Source organism: Callorhinus ursinus, unplaced genomic scaffold (genome assembly GCF_003265705.2).
Source record: "Callorhinus ursinus isolate GAN/ISIS: 27379988/994484 unplaced genomic scaffold, GSC_fseal_2.0 scaffold6, whole genome shotgun sequence".
Lineage (NCBI taxonomy): Eukaryota > Metazoa > Chordata > Mammalia > Carnivora > Otariidae > Callorhinus > Callorhinus ursinus.
In genome coordinates, this window is record NW_027397068.1 from 61,503,119 (window position 1) to 61,525,380 (window position 22,262).

Consider the following 22,262-nt stretch of genomic DNA (forward strand, 5'->3'; position numbering starts at 1 on the left):
ACAGAGGGAGCACTGTTAATAATTATGACAGGATTATGAGTATAAACCAGGACTGCCCCAGGCAAACCAGGATATGTGGTCAATCTTTGTTCTCATAACTTACCTACAAGGCTTAAAATTCTCCCAAGTATAAATCTGTCACTTTCCTCCCATCAAAGACCAGTGATCAAATGGAGCATATGAATCCTATCCCCCATAAGAATCTCCATGGCTTTGCTTCTTACTGACGGTACAGTCAAGCCATCTGCTTTCTAGAAGGCAAGAAAACCTCTAGATCTGTCTAGACCTCTAATACAGAACGATTTTCTATGGCCATTATGGCTTCCATCCCAGCTAATTCCATAGATGTTATACAAAAGACCTAGATTGCTGGTGCTACTGAAGCTAGATCTAGTTCCTGGCCGTGGGAGGGAAAGAACCTAGCACATCTCTTACATGACTTACCTAGCACATCTCTTACATGACTTCCATCATGTTCTGAAATAGGCCACAGCCTTCCAGGGGGCAAACATGGAGAAACCTCAACCCATAATTCTTTTAACCAGTTGCACATACCACTCCTTTATGTGCCAAAAATCACATAGAAGGAAAACTGATGTTCTCCCCTTGGTCATGGCCTTAGATTTTTGTTTGTTTTAATCCCTTTTTACAAATCCATTCCTTACTTTAAACTCCATTCTAGTTATCGACTCCCATGTCAATTCCAGACCTTGAGTGGCCCTCACCAGTTTCATTGCTACTTTGTCTGTTCCTGTTTTCCTACCCTTATAGTTTGAGCTTTGTTGCTGATTTCCCACCTATAAACTGTAATTACTTTCTTGATCATGAATTAAGTTCTCCTTTGATTAAGAACTTCAAATAACTTTAGAGACCTTTGAGAGACATCTTTCATGGTTGACCTAGAATGGGCTCCCCTACCTGTGTGCCATGCACTCTGAACCCCACAGCTTTTGATCAAGGACTCAATCCAGCCAACAGCAGACTGTGATATTTTATGTTATTTTGTCTACTTCCTTTTTTGTAAGTAAAATTTATTTTAAAAGTTGCCTTTGCCATTAGAACTTATATTATTTTTACATTTCTAGACTAATGTTTAAAAGCAAGTGCAAGTCTATTGAATCTTACCCATGCTATCAAGATGAAGAAACTAAGATTGTTTTTGCTGACTATACTGTGACTTATGCAGACCAGCCACCAAATAGTTGGTTTATAGCATTCAGGTGAGGCTATCATAAATTGGCATATGATGTCATCTTTAAATGGCATGCGATAGTCTTATGTGTAGAGCTTTATTTATGGTAGTAGTGAAAGTATGAACTTACAGGCTGTTTTCACAACTTAGCACTTCTTCCCCATCTGCTATGCATAAATGAGATATTACAGGATTTTTATCCATGTTTCTTTAAATAAAATGTGAAGAATGTGAAGTTAATTAGTAGTATTTTTAGGAGTATGATAAACATAATATAAATTGATGTGCTATCAGTATAGAAAGAAATTATTTAATTTTCAAGCAATATCGTATTAGGTAAAAGTCACAGATTACTTATAAAATGGGATTTCTTAAAGGGCTTGTATTTACATGACAAAACGGCATATTAATAATTTAAAAAACCAGTATGTATACCTTTTAGTTATTGGAAATTTTAAACTTTTTTATTTCTTGCCTTAAACCTAATTTCAAACTTTCTTTATGATTCACGGCAAGGGGAAGTTCATTCTTTTGTAATTACAGAGAAACATTTTTGGTTCCTCAAGATATGATTTTGGTTCCCAAAGTATATTCTACACTCCCGGTCTGCATGCTTCACATTGTTAATAATGACACAATGGAACAAGTGCCAAAAGTGTTCCAAAAAGTGGTGCCTTATCTTTATACCAAGAATAAGGTAGGTGCAAAATTTATTCTCCCCATATGATAGACTGGCAGTGAGAAGCCAGACGTTAGTAAGATTCCAGGAGCAGGTAGAACAGATGTGCTTTTCAACCTACTTAACAGGGGAATGGGGTCCTGGTCTTTTTCTGTAGAAGTCCCATTTATTTGACAGCCCAAGGTTTTTAATGTGAGTGCTAGAACCTTCACCTCTCAGCTCTCTTTTTTCTTCTCTCTGAAGAAAATATGACAAAAGGAAAGCATTGGAAATTCCTATTAAAATCATAAAATCATACAAACCCTTAAAATGGAAATGGAGGTAAAGGGCTCATTTAGTCCTATTCTTTGGATCAAATTAGCTAGTTGTCTCAGTTTCCCACCGGGTTTTTGTTCCATCCCTAAATATTTCAGAAGATTGTGATTACATGGCCATTCATCCACCACCCCCAGTCTTTTCCAGGGCTACACAGATTCTTTAAAAAGCACTTGGCACGTTGCTCCTGCTGCCCGATGGACCCTGCTTTCTGATGATCCCACTGAAATCATGTTGCCTTTCTATTTGAATCTCATCTTTGTGTTTTTGGTTATTTCCTCTAAGAGGGAAGCATAACAAAAGGCAGTATACACCTACACTGTAAACTGGGAGATTTGTTTTTACTCTGACCTTTCATTCTTTACCTATATGGTTTTGAATCTTTTCATTCTTCTCTTTGAGCTATGGTTGTAATTGACTTTCCAAGTTCATTTCAGCCTATGATTCTGTGCATTATTTTGCACAAATTAAGACATACCTATCTAATGAATACTGGTTTATAGGAATGAAGGATAAATTTTTAAAAGTATTAAGTCCATAAAAGACCTAAAATCTCTTTTGAGTTGTTTAAGAGATTTTTTTAAATGGGATTTAATTTTTTTTTTTAAGGCTTGGAAGGGTTTTTTGGTGCCTGGGTGGCTCAATCAGTTAAGCTTCTGCTTTCAGCTCAGGTCACGATCCCAGGGTCGTGGGATCGAGCCCCACGGTTGGCTCCCTGTTTAGCGGGGAGCCTGCTTCTCCCTCTCCCTCTGCCTGCTGCTTCCCCTGCTTGTGCGCTCTCTCTATCTGTCTCTCAAATAAATAAATAAAATCTTCTAAAAAAAAAAAAAAGACTTGGAAGGGTTTTAAGACTTCATTGCAACTGTTAGCAGCAATAAATAAGAGCAGTTTTAGCTTCACAGCAAAATTGAGAGGAAAGTACAGAGATTTCCCATATACACACGGCTCCCACATGTGCACAGCCTCCCCCATTATCGACGAACCCCACCAGAGTGGCACATTGATTACATTGATCATCCCACTCTGACACATCGTAATCCCCCAAATTCCATGGTTTATATTATGGTTCACTGTTGGTGTTGTACATTGTATGGGTTTGGATGAATGTAAAATGACATGTGTCCGTTATCATGGTATCATTAAGAGTGTTTTCACAGCCCTAAAAATCCTCTGTGATCCACCTATGTATTCCTCCTCCCCGACCCCTGACCTTTTTTCTGTCTCCATAGTTTTGCCTTTTCCAGAATGTGGTGAAATTGGAATCGTATAGTGTGTAATCTTTTCAGATTTGTTTCTTTCACTTAAAAACAGGCATTTAAGATTTTTCCATGATTTTATGGCTTAATAGCTCATTTCTTTTTAATAATAATATTCCACTGTCTGCTTGTTTCAAAGTTTATCTACCTGTTCACCTACCGAAGGACATTTTGGCTGCTTCCAAGTTATGGCAATTATGAACAAAGCACCTACAAATGTCTCTGCGCAGGTTTTTGTGTGGACATAACTTTTTGGCGTAAATACCAAGGAGCACTATTGCTGGACTCTATAATAAGAATATGTGTAGTTTTGTAAGAAACCACCAAACCGTCCTTCAAAATGTCTGTACCATTTTTCATCCCCACTAGCAATGAGTGAGAGTCCTGTTGCTCTGTATCTTCATCAGCATTTGGTATTTCCAGTGTTATGGATCTGGGCTATTCTAATAGGAGTGTAGTGGTATCTCATGGTTGTTTGAGTTTTTCTGATAATATACAATGTGGAACATCTTTTTGTATGCCTATTTGCCATCTGTATATCTTCTCTGGTGAGAAGTCTTCTAAAATTTTTTAACTAGGTTGTTTGTTTTCTTATTGTTGAGTTTTAGGAGTTTTTGCATATTTTGGATAACAGTCCTTTATTATATGTGTCTTTTGCAAATATTTAAGTATTATGTTACTGTTACTCATGAGCCTTAAAGTCATTTAGAATAGTCAGGTTCTCTCTTAAAACCCTAACACTGGTTTAGCTTTAGACTTTAACTTACCAATACCTATCCCACCATTTTGTAACTTTTTTTTTCCCCTCTCAAACTTATTCTCTGAGCCTAGACAGACACAAAATCAGAGTCATGTAATTTTATTTTGTTTCTTAATGTATTAGTATTACAAGCTCAAAAAATAATGAGAACAGCAATAAATCTGTGCATTACACTTTACAAATAAAAATACTTTAGCGTATAAGATTTATCTTCCTTTATTTCCTTGCCCCAAACATAATTTTAAAAGGTCCTTATTGGTGTTGCAATTCTCATCTCATTATGGGTATTGTAATTCTGGGTAATATTCCTAGATGTTTATTGAATTTATTCTGTCTTATATATATAGATATACTGTCTTATATATTTCTACTTTTTGTTTCTGGAAATCTAAACACATCGGAGAGCTTCCTTTGCATCAGAATCAACTGGAATACAAATCTATATTTTTCTTCCTTATTAGAAGTGTCTGGAATTATAAACTCAGAATTACTTTGAACTTTTGTATCTCATTATGATATCATGCTCTTGCTTCACTGACATTTTTGCCAGATAGATATCCAATTACATAGAACCAAGCTATTACCCACTATAACATTATCCCAGGTTTCTTAGCTGCTTCTTTTCCCCAATCTAAAGAGCTCCTCTCCATACTCATATCTGGGTTCCCTGGAACCAGATCTGCTGTTAACTTGATAGATTTATCTGACAATTGTCATCCCAAAGGAACTACATTTCCATAAATGCTTCTCCTTTTCTCATCTTGTATTTAAAAACAGGGACATCAGGTAGGAAGTTATTGGGCTACTCCAGGGTGATGCAATGATAAAAATCTGCATTAGCAAGCATTAGAAGAATTGGAAGAAAACATAGCAATCATCTATCAGAGTTACGTGCTTTGTGTTATAGCTTGAGAACTACACAAACAAAAGTGTTAGAGTTACTCATTTTCTCTGAAAACATGTAAGATGCACTTTCTAAGAGGAATTTCAAAATGTAATGATAGTGATTTTCTTTTATCAAGAGATCTTGGGATCTTTATGTATATTGGGATAATAAAGCATTTTACTACGGCGAAGCCATATGTTGTACCTTTGAGAGACCAGTAACAGTATCCCTTACTTCTAATTCTCCTTCCTCTAGAAAGGCTACACATTCGTGGCTGAAGCATTTACTGGTGACACATATGTATCGTCCTCACGATGGAAACTGCGCCTCATTGGTTCCTATAATCCACTCCCATGCCTATCTCGAGAGTCTCCAGGCAATACCTTCACCATAAAGGAAATCAGAGATTACTACATACCCAATGATAAGAAAATTTTATTCAGGTATAAGTATATGACAGAAGGGAAATGCCCCAAATTGGCATTTTTTGGCACCAGATGGGTGCTGACACGTTGTCCTTCTGTGACTGTGGCTACGGAGGTTGGACCTCTAGATATGCACAGGGCTCTGGGCTTGACCACAGTTAACTATTAATATGTGAATATATTATTGAGGAAGTAAAGGTCACCTGTAATCAAACAACCTGGAAACAATCACTGTTAGTATCCTGTTGTATTTTTTTGGTGTTTTTTTTCTTTTTTCCTAGTCACAGCTTAACATTATTAAAATCATAATGTAATTAAAGTTTTGTAATCTGACCTTTTTACTTAACATTATAGTGTGCACATTTCCCAGTGCCATTAAGACATTTTGTGAATTCTTTTTCATGATTACGTAGTAATCATTTGTAGGAAAATACAACAATTTACTCTGGTTATTTTTTGTTACAAATTTTCCATTTCTACTTTTTCTATAGTATTAATAGAGATGTGATAGGCATATTTATTGTAAATATTAAAGTAAATTCTTGATTATTGTTTAAAGATTTATTATTTTAAAGAGATTGTATGTTTTAAAGATTCCACATGTATTGGTAAATTTGTTTTCTAAAGAAACCCCTAAATCTATTTGACAATATATGTACAAATTTATTGTATTCTGGCTAATTTTCACCTCTAATTCTTATTTATTTGTATTTTAAAACTTTTTTTATTTTAAAGAATGTGCAAAAATGTTTGTATTATAAAATAATCAGTAGTAAAATTAAATTACAGGACAATATATACAGTATATTCCCAGCATATGTTTTTGTTCTTATATTTGTTTACATATTTTATATGTAGGTAAAAGTTTAGAGAAAATACTGAAAGAAAACATGAACTGGGGGTAACAGCAGGGGCAGAAAATTCTCTTTTTAATCTGTCTGCTTCTTGTCATTTATCTGCACATTGGCTATTAGAAAGAAAGCCAGGGAAAAAAGGAAAGAAGTAGGAGGGAAAAATACCAGCAATTAAAAATAACAATTGTGATAAGATATTTTAACTACTCTGATAGGAGGCCACTGTATCACACTGCAGGACCACTAATAGACCAACTGAGTGATACTTAACCCAATATCTAAATTAGTCCTAGAAGCTGGTCCTAAAGCTGTCAAACTTAGTGGGGGGCAAGGTGAGGAGGGAACTTCTTCATGAGCAAATGTGAAAGTTCAGAAATTAAGGAGTGTATGACCTTTTCAAGGAACTGAAGACGTTTGCTTGCAAAGTGGAGCTCTAGCGGGCTATGGCAAGGGTAAGGCCAGAGAAGGGCCTCATAAGGCAAGAGATTTAGACTTTATCTGAGAGGCGAAACACGCTTTGAGGAGTTTTAAGACAAATGACCACAATAGACTTGTGTTAAGACATTATGCCTGCAAAGCATGAGTTGAAAAAAAATTTTTTAAATATAATTTCTAAGAGCAGAAATGTTGTTAGAACCGTATTATTGTGAAATTATATATAATCATAAAAGGTACGGAATATAGAAGAAAACAAATTTCAAAAGACTGCAGTGTGCTGAATGGATGAAGGACAGCGTAACTGGAGATGGGGGAACCAGATAGGAAGAAGCTTTTGAAATAACCCAGGTGTGTGCTGATGGCAACCTGGAGCTGGTCAGTGGACTCGTTCGCTAGCACTGCCATAACAAAATCCCACAAACTGGCAAAGTAGGTGGCTTCAGCAACCGAAATCGATTGTCTCACAGTCTCACGGTTTTGGGTGCCAGAAGACCGAGATCAAAGTGTCAGCAGGGATGGTGCCTACTGAGGACTGTGAGGGACAAGCTATTCCATGCTTTCTCCTAGCCTCTGGGGGTTTCTGATAATCCTTGGTGTTCTTTGCCTTATAGACTTATCACCATGATCTTTGTATTCATCTTTACTTGGCATTCGCCCTGTTTCTCTCTGTTTCCAAATTTCCTGTCTCATAAGGATATCTATCAGTTATATTGGGTTAGGGCCCACCCTAATGACCTCATGTGAACTTGATTCCCTCAGAAAGACCCTGTCTCCGAAAAAGGTGATATTGTGAGGTACTGCAGATACTCCAGGTACTGGACTCCAGCATAGCTTTTATGGGGGGGCGGGGGGTAAAACTGAACCCATGCTAGGCAGTGACAGTGGATCTAGAGAGAAGAGAAAGGGTTTTAAGACACTGAGGAAGTCAAATTGACAGTCCTGGTTGGTTGGGACTCCTGGGGACTGACTTGGGGTCAGGGGACAGTAAGTGTTCTTTACTTAGATAGTGGTTACAGGGAGAAAACCCCATTTGCAGGTTGGGCAATAGGAAGACAATTGGTTCATTTTTAGATGTTAATTATGAGTAGATCAGTGAAATGTCCAAGTGATATTTCATAAGGAGTTGGGCTGGAGACACAAATCTGGGAACCATTATTCTGTTTCTGCCCATGGAAATGCCCAGGAAAGTTTGCACCATGACTATCCCACCCAGGACACAATATTAAGATTCTCTGACACTTATAGGAATGTCAATGGGAGAGAAGTCTAAGAAAAAAACAGCACTAAATTAGGAGGTACAGAAGTTGTTACACTTGTAGGAGAAGAGTTTTTGAAGAAGAGGAAAATGAGGGTTGACAAACTTGTCAAATTCTCCTGAGAAGTCAAGAAAGATGAGAACTGAAATTTCTATAGGGCGGTGACAAGCTGCTGGAAACTTGCAAGAGCAAGGTTAGCACTTTGACTGGGGGCCGAGTAGAGTGCTGTGAGCCAATAGGAAGAGATGGGGTTGTGGACAGTGGCAATCAACAACTCTCCTTTGGTGCCAAGCTGGGGAGGAGTGAAAAAATCAGCAGAGGCTGGACCTCAAGGTTAGTTGAAGGGTTTCTTTTGTTTGTGTTTTTGGTTTATTTTGCTTTGATTTTTTGCTAAAAGGTGGGTGAGACCTATAGGTGTACAAAAACCAATGACAAGGAGGAATAAAGAAGGGGAGATTTAAGATTCAGGAGAAAGGCAATATTCAGAAAAGCAAATTTCTAGAGAAACTGAAGATTTATAATGTCCTGAGCATTTGTGAGGATTCACTTAAATTAAGAAAAAGAACCCCAACAAAATAAAAAAAAAAAACAACAAAATAAAACAAAACCTCTTGGGTTGCATCAAGGGAGGGGTTGGGATGGTGTTATACTGTACATTTTGTCTTTTTGTAAATGATTTTCAACTTGTATGGTGAAGGCTGAGAGAACAGGTGGTGGGTACAAATTTTGATTTCTCTGCATTTTTATGAATCAAAGAAAACATGGTAAACAGTGAAGCTTTGAAGTCTGCTGCCAGTTGTCCAACTGTGGGGGAGAGTATAATGGGAAGGTTTGGTGTGTCCATAGTTTGCAGATCTATCATGTTTTTTATAAGCCTTTATCATATCTAAACAAAAGTTACATTTCCTGCTTGGGATCTGATGGTAATAAATGTCCTATGCCTGTTTCATTTTACCACAGCATATAGAGATCTTTTGTCAAAGTCTATAATAGCAATAATGTTTCCAGGATTTGGGTCAATTTCACACAATGGATTTACTTTTAGATTATCCTATCAGCACATTAGGCAGTTTCCTTTACTGACTTGAGGGAAAGATCAATAAACCGCTTATAATTCAAATGTTTTTCTTTATAGGTATTCCATTAAAGTTGCTTTACCGCATCCTGTTACAGTACAGGTACGCACGTCCAAACCAGATGCATTCATCAAGCTACAGATCTTAGAAAATGAAGAAACTATTGTCAGTTCCACTGGGAAAGGGCAAGCTATAATCCCAGCAATTAACTTCTTGGGGAGTGAAAAAGTTGTGAGCTCCCAGTGTGAGTATGCCTTTTGCCTTTTTAAATGTGTTATTTAGATCCATAAATAGGTATTTATGTTTAAGTAAATGATTTTAAAATATTTTATTTAAGGTAAAATAGCAAATAAGCATTTACATCTGTAAAACGATATTATTAAAAATATTTTTAAAAACTTGCATTTGTGTGTCAGATTAGTCTCTGAAGATCAACAGATTGTTATAATTCTACTTTAAAGACTTTCTTATTACATGAGCCTTTTTAGAATTCTGAATAAGAAATAACATTTTTATTATTTTGAAAGAATTTTTCACTGTTCTTTTATCCCTAATTCATTATTTTTAGAAAATATTCTATTAAAATGAACAGAAACTTTGAAGTCATTACTTTCAATGTAATAGTCACAAGAACTATGAATTAATAAAATAAAATTGTTACTGAAATAATGGAAAATGGAGATACTGAGATACATATTCAGTTATTTTTGTAACAATTCTGACCATAAAAATAATACATTGCCCAATGTAGAAAATTTTGAAACAGAAAATTATAAACGAGAGAACAGGAAATCCCTTGTGCTTTTCCTGAGTTCTGCCACTATTTTTTTTTAAATAACTGATTATATCTTTTTTTAAAGATTTATATATTTATCTGGGGAGCCTGGGTGGCTCAGTCAGTTGGGCGTCTGTCTTGGGCTCAGATCATGACCCCAGGGTCCTGGGATCCAGCCCCAAGTTGGGTTCCTTGCTCAGCGGGGGGGACTGCTTCTTCCCCTCCCTCTGCCTCTCCCCACTGCTCATACTTGTATGAGCTCTCTCTCGGCTCCCCTGCATTCTCAAATAAGTAAATAAAATCTTCAAATGAGTAGAGTCAGACACTTTATAGTTTGTTACATAGGTTATCATTATTTCACTTCAAAGATTATGATTTCCAAGAAAATTATACATAAACATTTAAATAATTTTATGAGTTTACTTACAGCAAAGAAAGGGACAGAAATGGAGTAGAAGGGTAATTGGAACAGAATTCAGAAATTAATCCAAAATTACAGCCATTATCCAAGATTATTCTGCTTTTATAAGATATTTCTAATTTTCACATTTGTATTCCAAGATGACCTTCTGTACAATTTTTTTGAATTCCCTTCAAACCATGTAAAAATCTATCATTTTCCTTCTAACTGCCTTGACTATGTAGATTAATTAATTTAAGGAGAACTGACACCTTTATAATATTGAATTCATATGCAAGTAAAGGCTATTTCTTTCCATTTATTCATGATTTTTTTTATGTTTCACAGAATAGATTTTGTAAGTTTCTCCATAGATACTGGTAGAGCTGTTACTGTGAGTTAGATTATTTCTTGATTTAGATTTCAAACAGGATATCATTTTGAAAGAAATGCTATTAATTTGTATTTATTAATTATGTTAGCCGACATTGGAATTCCTTACTCTTTCTCAGCATTTTTCAGCTGCTTTTCTTGGAAACATACTCACTTATGAATTCTTTACAACCTGTATTTCTGGAGTACCCCCACCAAAAGTACATGCAAAAAAATGTGTGTGTGTGTGTGTGTGGGTGCACATAATATTTGTAGGAGAATAGGACATGGCAGACTATGATATTTATTCTGTAAGCAAACATTCTATTGTATGAAAGAAGAAATAAACTCCATTGCAAAGATGTAGAAGGCTCTGAAGTGATCCAGTAACAAAATCTTAAATACAGGCCTCTTCGGGTTTTGTTTTCTCTCATGGGAATTTGAAAGAATGTCAACATATTTCATATATTTTTTAAGAATAAAATCTTATAAGCACCAGTATACCAGTGCTTATACCAGGGCTAATATCAAATTTGGAATTTTCCACAGATTTTACAATCTAAGAAATTGGTTCTTTGAGGAAGTACTATAGACTAGGGATAGTAAAATATTTTATTTCATATGGCTGTATAAGGCTCAATTTTGTTGATGATATACTATAATTAATGTAGTCAGTCTCCTAGTGATTGTGATTTGTGATAACTTTAATCTTATATTTACACAAAGAATGCTGAGGTTATTTTTTTTAACCCATGTATATAATTTTATGAACTTGTATATGCATATATATTGGATAAATGCTTAGATGTAGAACTCTGGGGTCAAGGGTACCTACAGTTTAATTTTTATATATATTGTCAAATTGTCCTCCATGGAATTTGTGTAAACTTACCATATTTTATCCTTTATTCTAAGTTATCGTATTCTTGATTTTTGTCAGTGTGACTGCTAAAACTATTAATTTATATTACACTTAGAGTTAGTGAAGTTCAAGCATGTATGATTTTATATATCTTATTTATCTTCCTTTTATATTTTCTTTTTTGTAAATTTTTCTGTGTCATATGCCTATTTTTCTATTAGAACTAGCTGGGTTTTTTTTTCTGAGTGATTTGTAGATTCTCATATATGAAGGAAAATTTTCTCCTTTTTCATATGTGGGCTGAATGATGGTTTGAATGAATGACTTAATATCTGAAGGAAGTAATGAAGGAATTACTTCACAAGGGTAGAGACTTTGTGTCATTCATTCTTAACTGTTAATCAAAGTGTAATTTATGTAGAGCAAAAGGCACAAACCTAATTTGATGAATTTGGTAAGGGCATACACTAGTGTGATCCACACCTCTAACAAGATATAGACATTTCTATTACCCACAAAGATCCCTCAAGGCCATTTCTATTCAGTTCCCCCCTCCCCAAAGAGGCAACCACTGTTCAGATTTTCAACACAGTAGACTAATTTTACCTGTCCTAGAACTTCATGAAACCATGCAAATACTCTTTTGGCATTGGTATCTTTAGCTTAGGATAATGTTTTTAAGGTACATTCCTGTTGTTGTACTGCATTTCTTTTTTTTTTTTTAAGATTTTATTTATTTATTTGACAGAGAGAGACACAGCAAGAGAGGAAACACAAGCAACGACTGAGCCACCCAGATGCCCCTGCATTTCTTTTTATATTGTGGAGTATTATCCTGTTGTATGGATATACTACACTTTATTTATTTATTCTCTTTTGACATATGTGTTTATTCCAGTTTTAGGATATGATAACTAAAGTTGCTAGATGCTAGAGACATACGTGAATAAGTTTTTTTTAAACAATGTTTTCATTTTTCTTGAATCAATATTCAGGAGTTGAATTAATGTGCCATGGCTTGACATATGTATATTTTATCTTTTTTAACTTGGCAAAAATAATTTATCAAAGGGACTGTATCATTTACACTCCCATCAGCAAAGTATATGAGTTCCGGTTTCTCCATATTTTTGCCAACATTTATTGCGAGTGTTTTTATTTTAGTCATTCTGGTGGGTATGTAGTGCTATTTCTTTGTGGTTTAAATTTGCTAATGATGTTGAGCTTACTGGCCATATGTATAACTCATTGAATGAAGTATCTATTCATACATTATGGCCATATTTTTAATGGGTTGTCTTTTTTTATATATTCTGGAAACACGTCTTCATCAAATATTTGCTTTGCAAATATGATCTCTTGTCTTTACACTTCCTTAGCAATAACTTTTTAAAAAAGATTTTATTTATTTGAGATAGAGTGAATGCAAGCAAGAGAGAGAAAGAGATTGAGATCACGAGTGGGGGCAGGGGCAGAGGGAGAGGGAGAAGCAGGCTCCCACTGAGCAGGGAACCTGATGAGGGGCTCAATCCCAGGACTCTAGGATCATGACTTGAGCCAAAGGCAGACGCTTAACTGACTGAGCCACCCAGCAATAACTTTTTAAGAGCTTTTAATTTTGATGAAGTCAGTCATCATTTAGAAAAAATTGCTAGTGCTATTTGTGTATTATCTAAGAAATCTTTCCTTAATCCAAGGTCATGGATATTACATGTCATATTTTATCCTATACATTTAATAATCTTAGCATCTATGTTTAGTTTTATGACCCATCTCGAATGTTTGTATATAATGTAAGGTAGAGGATCAAGGTTCTGGTTCTTTTTTTTTTTTGATGTTTTAACAGTTTATTTTGAAGGTCATTTTAAAAACAAAGTTAAAGACAATCTGAGAAAAAATTGCACAGAATATACTCATTAAATAAGTATGGTGATTAAATCAAAATAAGGGATATGTTTTCTTCTGCAATTCCGGAAATAAGTTCTGTTGTCCTGAAGGTTCTTATACTTCCAGAAAGGGGGAAAAATCATGGCAATTAAAGCTGCCTCTTAATTATGTACATCTACAGTAGAAACCAGATTTTTCTGTTCCTCCCAATAAGTCAGATCTTCAGACTGTGCCTTGTTTTTAAGGTTTTGGTTCTTTTTATTCCCATATGGCTATCCAGTTGTTCTGACACTTTATGTTGGAAAGCCATTATTTTGCACATTGAATTCCCTTGACACTTTTGTCAAAAATCAGTTGACTATGTGTGCATGGGTCTATTTTGGAGCTCTATTTTGATGAATTGATATTCAATCAGCCAGTAGTCACTCTTAGCCCAATACCACCTTCCCTTGAAAATTGTAGCTTTAGATTTTGGTTGGGATTGTATGGAACCTGGGGAGAATGGCATCTTAACAAACTGAGTTTGCTGGTCCCATGAACACAGTATATCTCTCAACCTATTTTAGTCTTTAATTTCTCTCAACAGTGTTCTATACTTTCAATGTATTGACTTTGCACATACTTTCTTAAGTTCATACCTAAATATTTTGTTTTATTAGTAGTGCCACATAGGACTAAGAACGCATGTACTTTAGATCACTTGATATCTGTGTTAATTTTCTAGGCTGCTGTAACAAATTACCCCAAAGTGGGTGGCTTAAACCAACAAAAATTCATTCTCTTATGGTTCTGGAAGTCAGAGGCCCAAAATTAAGGTGTTGTCAAGGCCACACTCCCATCAAAGTTTCTACAAGAGAATCCTCCTTTACCTCTTCCAGTTTTTGATGGCTCTTGGCATTTCTTGGCTTGTGATGGCACCATTTTGGCAATCTCTGCCTCTGCCTTCACATAGCTTTCTTCTTTCTGTGTGGCTCTGTGTCATGTCCTTTTCATTCTCTTTTAAGGACACCCATCATTAGATTTAGGGCCCATGCTAATCCAGGTTGATCTCATCTGGGGACCCTTACCTTAATCACAGCTGCAAATATCCTTCTGTTGAATAAGGTCACGTTCTGGATAGACCTACCTCTTTGGGTGGATCACTATTCCACCCACTACAATATAATACCAGGGGCAGTTAGCCTCTGTTCATTTTTTTTCCCACTCTGTGCTTCTATTTAGATCATTTTGATTGCTTATCTTCAAGTTTACTAATCTTTTCTTCTGATTTGAATATGTGCTTTTAAAGTCCATCCAGGAATGGGGCACCTGGGTCACTCAGTCATTTAAGCATCTGCCTTTGGCTCAGGTCATGATGCCAAGACCCTGGGATCGAGCCCCACATCTGGCTCCCTGTTCAGCCTGCTTCTCCCTTTCCTTCTGCTGCTCCCCCTGCTTGTGCTCCCGTCTTTCTTTGTCAAATAAATAAATAAAATCTTAAAAAAAAAAGTCCATTCAGGAATGTGTCATTCCAGATATAGTCCAACCTTGAATTTCATTTTGATTCTCTGTTCCTTTTTTCTGTTGATATTCACTGTTTATTCTTTCATTATGTTGATCTTTTCTCTTAAATCCTTAAACACATTTCTAATAGCTATTTTAAAGTTTTTGTTTGGTCAAGTTTTTTGTTTTGTTTTATTGCTATCTTTAATATCTGTGTAGCTATGCCATTATTTCTATTGATTTTTTTCTCAAATGATGTTCATATTTTTTGCTTCTTCACATATCAGAATGATTGTGTGCTACACACAGTACATGCTACATTGCTAAGAGTCAAGCATATGCTCTCTTCATTGAAAGAGTTTTGAATTTTGTTCTAGTAAGCAGTTTATTGAGAGCTTAATCTTCTCAAGACTTGGTTCTAAGCTTTCTTAAATTGGGTCTAGAGCTTCCATCACTCTAGGGTTAGCATTGTACTACCCTTAAAGAATAGCCTTTCTTGAGTCTCAACCGATGTCCTGTGTGTTCATTAAATTTCCATACTTCGGCAGAACTTCAATGTCTTTCAACACTGTACAGACTTCAGAATCTCCGTCAAGCGCACAATCTCTTGGGAGTTGTCTGCCAGGCACCATTAGATGTTTGTACAAATAAAGTTTAGAATTTTATTAAAGACCCAAGTGGACCACTATGCATATTTCTGGGCTCAGTACTTGCCTCTGGCACCCTGCCTCACAAATTTTAGTTGTCTCAGGAGCCTCAAACTACAGTCTTGCTACCTGAACCTGACAACACTGTTGTTCACTGTTTGGACTGTCCTTCCCTGTGTCACAATCAAGAAGGTGCTCACAGGCAGAAATCTGCGGAAGTGGACAGATCTTGTATGTTTCCTTTCTTTCAAGAATTACAGCTCTGGGCTGTGCATTGTTTAATGCCTGAAAACAGTGGCTTCATACATTTTATCTAATTTTTTTTTCATGGCTTTGAGTAAATCCAATGCCATTATTTTTTCATGGCTAGAACTGGAATTTCTCTGTGTCATTCACTTGTGTTCTCTCAATATATGTTTGATCGATTAATAACATGGGGCATATTTCTATTTTTATTCCTCCAAATGGTAGTTTTATTATCTTTTAATTACAGAAGAATGAATAGAGAAGTTAAAAATAAAATGAAAGTAGTAACATACACACATATAGTGTATAAACCCTGAAGAAGTCACAGTATATGGTATTAGTTTAGTGTCATTCAAGTGACACAAAATGAATGAAAAATTGTTGAATTGTACATTCTTTTAGCAATCAGTGGTTTCTCAGAATACACATTGCTCTATGCAAGTCATAGGCTATTATATAAGTTTCTTTAAGACCAGAATATCTCCCAGAAGCCAGTGATATTGCTTTTTATCTCATTAAAACAAAACAAATTGACTTGTTCCTTTGAGTGTCTTATAAAAGGATATACCTAAAGAACACAGTCAGTCATAACTATGCATTTCACACAATTTAACGTAAGTATAATAAATTTCTCCTTTTCAGCTAGTAAACAAATTCTTTTAATGCAAGCTTCATCCAAGAAGGAGCAAGAATTGTACATCAAGAAGAAATCTGCGCAGGGAAGTCAGAAATCCTATAAGGGTAGACCTGCAAGTGCAATTGTAGACACTGGGCAGCCCATTATGGAGGAGGAAACTGCCAGTATGCCCACCATAGAAGAAAGTGCTAGCACTCCACAGCAGGTATATTTATGTTTAAGAGAATCCTTCAATGAATGGTATTACTCCTAAAAATCTAACAAAAATGATGATGATTCTTTTCCTAAGCGTTGACATGTTATATGATACTTTCTGTCTGCAATACCACCAGTGTATAACAGAATCAAGGGATTGAGCATTATTTAATAGTTTCTCTGTGCCAAGATGTTAAAATATATGGCAAGTTTAATGTGTATACTAACCCTATAATGTAGATGTAAATATCTTATGTTACATGAGTTATGAGGCTGTATAATTATGAAAAAGGTCACATATTAATAAAAACTAATTTGTACATACCTTAAGTTAAATATGTATATGTATATGTAAAATAAGGGACAATTCATGTAATTTCAGAAAAAAAAATGATGTATTAATCAGAAACAAAACAAATAAATAAAAAGAAATAAAAATAAAAGACCAGAAATAAATCCTAATATGACTAATGACAATAAACACAAATGAATTATTAATCAATTAAAAGAATAAAAAACTAAAGTTAGATTAAAAAGTAAGATTCAACTATAAGTAGCTTAAAAGTGACACCTTTAAACAAAATGGCACCAAAAGCTTAAAGTTGGACTGAGAACTGTGAGAAATGTCTCCGTGCATAGAATTCATGAAGGATGTTGTGTAAAAATAAAAGGAAGAATATAACAAGTAAATATGACCATAACGAACTGTCCAGACTCAATGAATAAAAAGCAAAAGTTGTTTAGAACTACAGAGAAAAATAATTAGTTAATAGTTGAACACTTTAATACACAACTCTCAGAAACCAATAAATCAAGATGAAAAATTACATATGATTACTAGGATTTGAAAAATTTAAATGTAAGCTTAATTTTTTAGATATTTATATAGAACACTTCACCTAATATGTTGAGAATATACTTTTTCATAGCACACATGCAAAGCCTCAATAAAAACCAAACTATATTTTATAGATGTTATCTGAACGTAGTGCAATTATATAGAAATTAGTTAATGATAGCCTAAAATCCCATAAATGTGGAAGCAAAAGAAAATATGCCAAATAGTTCTTTAGTTACAAAGAATATAAAAAAAAGAAATCATGAATACAAAGAATTTGGTAACAACTAAAAAATACGAATCAAAATTTGTAACCACATCTAAAATAGCATTCAGTGGAATGTTGACTTTCAAATTAATTCATCAGGAAGTATAAATGATTAAAAACAAATGAGCTAAGCTATTGAAACAAAAAGTTAGAAAAAGAGCAAAATAACTCAAAGAAAAAAGAAGAAAGTTTTTAATAAAAGTGAAGGTAGAAATTAATAAAACAGGGAACAAAATTTAGCAAGGTTCATGAACCTTAAACTTTTTTTAAAAGATTTTTATTTATTTATTGAGAGAGAGAAAGAGAGCATAAGAGGGGGGAGGGTCAGAGGGAGAAGCAGACCCCCCTGCTGAGCAGGGAGCCCGATGCAGGACTCAATCCTGGGACTCCAGGATCATGACCTGAGCCGAAGGCAGTTGCTTAATCAACTGAGCCACCCAGGTGCCCCAACCCTAAACTTTTTTTAAGATCAATACGTGGGCATGCTTCTTGTAAGACCAGCTAAGAAAGAAAAAAAAAAAAACTGTAAATAAATCAAATACAGAACAACAAAAAAATAGGGTGGAGGTATAAATGCAAACAACAGGTTTTTTTTTTTAAATTAAACTATTAAACACAACGCTATGCTGGTGAATTTAAGACTTAAGGGAAAGAAGACATAACAAATGCCGGGGGTGGGAGAGGACTGACAAAGCTGCTTCAATAGAAGATAGGAAATATGAAATAATAATAATAATAAAGAATAATAACACTTAAATGGTAATCAAAATTTTACCTTTCCAAAAGTTGTAGGCCCAGCTGGCTTCACAGAATAGCTTTAACAGACCTTCAAGGGATAAGTTGTTCTAGAAAACAGAAAGACAACACAAACTTCCCAATCATTTTTAATGTAATCCTTATCCCAAAACTGATGAGTAACAAAAATAAAATTAATGTTTCATTTTTAAACATGGATGCAAAAATTAATAAACAATAGACTATCTAATTGCCTGTGTTGGTGGGGATGTGAGGATAAATTTTATAGACTGTGATATCACGACATTTTGGAGAACATCTGATAGTACTTGACCAAATTATGATTGTGTGATACAGAAAGTTATGCATTTATTATGTGTTTATTGGGCAAATACTACATTTATTCTTATTGTTTGTGATTAAACACTGCATTTTATTTCACAGGTCAACAAGTACATTATACAGTGTTTGGTATTGTATAACAGTTGGCCTCTCACTGAAAGTCAGCAGACATTTGTTCAAGCACTAAAAGAATTGGAGAAAAATGATAGTAAAGGTATGTCCTCCTAAATGTTAGTCATGCACCTTATATTTTATATAAATATTTAATAGCAAATTAATCATGTCAGTATTAAAACATTATTGCTTACAATTTGCATTTCATATCCAGTGGCATTTTCTGTTTTGTTAATTGATTATGTTTCAGAATCTTTACTTGCTTGGTTTGTAAGGACCAAAAATATATGATTGTTTAGGCCTAGTTTAAACATGTTTTGTCCGCTTAGTAAAAATTAACTTGATGATTATCTAAGAAGTGTGCAGAAAACTTTTCTATTATAAAATTATATTTGTCTAAGTTGTTGAGATAGTATAACCTTGAAGGTTAGTTCTTAAAATATTTAAGAGAAGGAGAATCTCCAAGTGAAAGAGGCTTCAGGTTTATTTTTTCAAATATAAGCTACTCTCAAAATTTCTGAGCAGGGAGTTTGATGCATTAGAAAAAATATTCGCAAAGTGGACCCATGCAGCTCAAACCCATATTGTTCAGGTCACCTGGGTGGCTCAGTTGTTTAAGGGTCTGCCTTCCGCTCTGGTCATCCGGCTCCTTGCTCAGCAGGGAGCCTGCTTCTCCCTCCGCTTGTGCTCCCCCTGCTTGTGCGCACTCTCTTTCTCTGACAAATAAATAAATAAAATCTAAAAAAACCCCAAACAAACAAATCCATATTGTTCAAGGGTCAACAGTATTTCCTACAAGAACACAATACCATTAAGGGCAGGGAGTTCCATGAATTCTTGCCTGTTCAATCTTGCATTATCCATAGTGCAGACAATGCACACAGTAATCACTCCATGATATTTGTCGAATAAGTGAAAGAAAGGAGACATCTAAGCTACTCTTATTGTTATTATTGCCCTTATTCACTAATTGTCAAAAACCCTGATCACACATTTTCTTGTTTATACTAACTGCATGAACCTGTTCATTTAAAGGCTTGATGGAGGTTTGTTCATCACCAACGTTAAGAGAAAGCTATTATTATTGAACTAAACCTTTGTAAGAAGGGACAGATTCTGGGGCAGGACAAAATCCAAAGAAAATTTATAAAACTGATGACACCGAGAGTCCCCATTTCCTTTCCAGTGTATTGTGTGAGTCCATAGAACATGCACTCTATGGGGATCTTGAACTTGTCTGCCTCCCCACGGCCCCTCTCGTTCTGGGAAAGGGACTCTGCCTCAGCCTCATCATTGCATCTCTAGAACCAGATAGAAGCTGTTCATAAATGTTTATTGAACAAATGCATGAGCATGCTATGCCAGGAACAGCAGATGTGTTTAAGTTCTAATGGCATCCTGGCCTGGGGTCTTGAAAAGGTTCTGGGCTGTTTTGGGGTCAGCAAGAAAGTGTTGTGATCTTTTATCCTATGATATGAAAAAATGGCATATGGAAGCTGAAAATCCCTTTAAATTAGTCATTGTCTCCACTTTCTCTATAGTCCAAATCAAAATCTCATAGTTTATACTGTGCTAAAAAAAAATCTAGATATTTTTCTGGTATAAATCAGTGGAAATCTGCTTGAAATAATGGATGGTGCAAATTACCGGGTGATTTTGCGTCCCCCTCCTGTAAAGAAGTAGAGAGTATGTGCTTGATACAAATTGGATTAAATATTTTATGCTAAAGATCTATGTGCAAATAAAATATGCATAATTATAAAAATAAATCAAAATAATAGAGAAGCGGCACTGTTTTGTGTGGGCACGTGTGTATGATGTGTGTTCAGAGAAGATATTATTTCTTTTTCAAGGAAAATGTATAGTACTACTAGATTTTATAATACTGTTCCACGTATCAGGGATTTTAATAGATCAGAGAGTGAGAATCAAATCCTAGGGTTTTTGTTTTGTTTTGTTTAGTTTTTGCCTGTGTAGGTTCTTTTGTGAGTTGTCTATAGCTCTTTATACTTCTGATTTCTATATTAGAATATTCTGTTATGCCTGTTTCGACAAGTTCAAAATAGTCATGCTATTGTTGATTATAGCAATGATCAATGTAAACTCAGATCCACATGACAGGGAATAAATAATCCCAGTTTCAATCATGAAAAGGAAACAACAGAAACAACCTTTCTAAATTCAGGTGGGGATTTTGTTCATGGGGGAGCACCTATTTCTGAATAATGTTCCAGCAAGATAGAAGAAGACACACTGATAAAGGAGATATTTGTGAAAACATTTAAACTGTTCCGGAAACGTAGCACCACATTGAACAATGCTGTTAGAATAGTGAATGAGGTGCTTTCTTTCCAGCTCTCTGAGGTGAACTTCTAAAGTCTAAAAAGGTGCAAAATGCCTTCAAATACCGTCAAGTCTAGTCAAATGCAGGTTTTTAAAATTTCTGTGTGTATTTTCTTCAATAATTAGAAATTTGTTCCCAGTATACATAAGTTATGTGAATTATGTAAACTTACATAAACTGGGGATAATGACACTTTGAAGTGGAGACGAGCTGGTTGGGGGTGGTGGGTATTGAATAGTTTGTATGATAAAGTCCTGAAGAATACCAAGCAGGGGAAGTGAATCGTTGCTTTGGAAGTGAAAGTGGCAAGAAGATTGTGTCTCAGAAGACACACAGGAGCCTGTTCTAGACACACCTGACCTGCAGGGCCACCCACCAGGTGTAAGGTGTGGCTGGAGAGAGTCTAGTTCCTGTCAGAGGAATGTGTGGAACAGAGTGACCAGGAAAGCCCTATGCACATGTCTCACTATTCAAGGCCATTCTGCTTCTTGACCTAGGTCAGGAGTGGTGGGGAAGAAAGATTCTGAAATGCTTTCCTGTGCTTAGCTCACTGAAATTCTTTACTGTTAATTTTTTATTAAGTTCAATTAGCCAACATATAGTACATGATTAGTTTTTGATGTAGGGTTCAATGATTCATTAGTTGCGTATAACACCCAGTGCTCATCACATCACTTGGCCTCAATTGTTAATATGAGCACTTCATCTACTGTCACACATCGGTTACCCTAGATTGTCACTACTCTTCAAAAATATATGAGTGCGTCAGAGAGCAAAAGGGGTACACGCAGAAAAAAAATGAAGAGTATGTATCAATATGTTGAAGCGGTTATGTCTCGTTTATATTTTTTAGTATCTAAAGACAAAATTTAATTTAAAATTAAAAATGTGTAAATCAGAAGTTTTAAATGAGCACTTACTATTTTAGTCAAAACAAAATAAAACAAACCGAAAAGAATGTAATTGTATTTTGTAAGCAAA

General features: G+C 35.1%; 1 protein-coding gene across 9 annotated transcripts in view; it reads left to right on the top strand.

Annotated features, from left to right (window-relative positions):
• Positions 1-22,262, top strand: part of ADGB (androglobin) — a 166,054-nt gene that overhangs the window by 114,710 nt on the left and 29,082 nt on the right. For all 9 annotated transcript variants that reach the window (XM_073894052.1, XM_073894055.1, XM_025866291.2 and 6 more), the window contains 6 exons: positions 1,086-1,220; positions 1,736-1,889; positions 5,344-5,531; positions 9,197-9,381; positions 16,451-16,650; positions 18,926-19,037. In XM_073894052.1, coding sequence (XP_073750153.1) covers positions 1,086-1,220; positions 1,736-1,889; positions 5,344-5,531; positions 9,197-9,381; positions 16,451-16,650; positions 18,926-19,037 — 974 coding nt within the window. The remainder of the gene's footprint in view (positions 1-1,085; positions 1,221-1,735; positions 1,890-5,343; positions 5,532-9,196; positions 9,382-16,450; positions 16,651-18,925; positions 19,038-22,262) is intronic.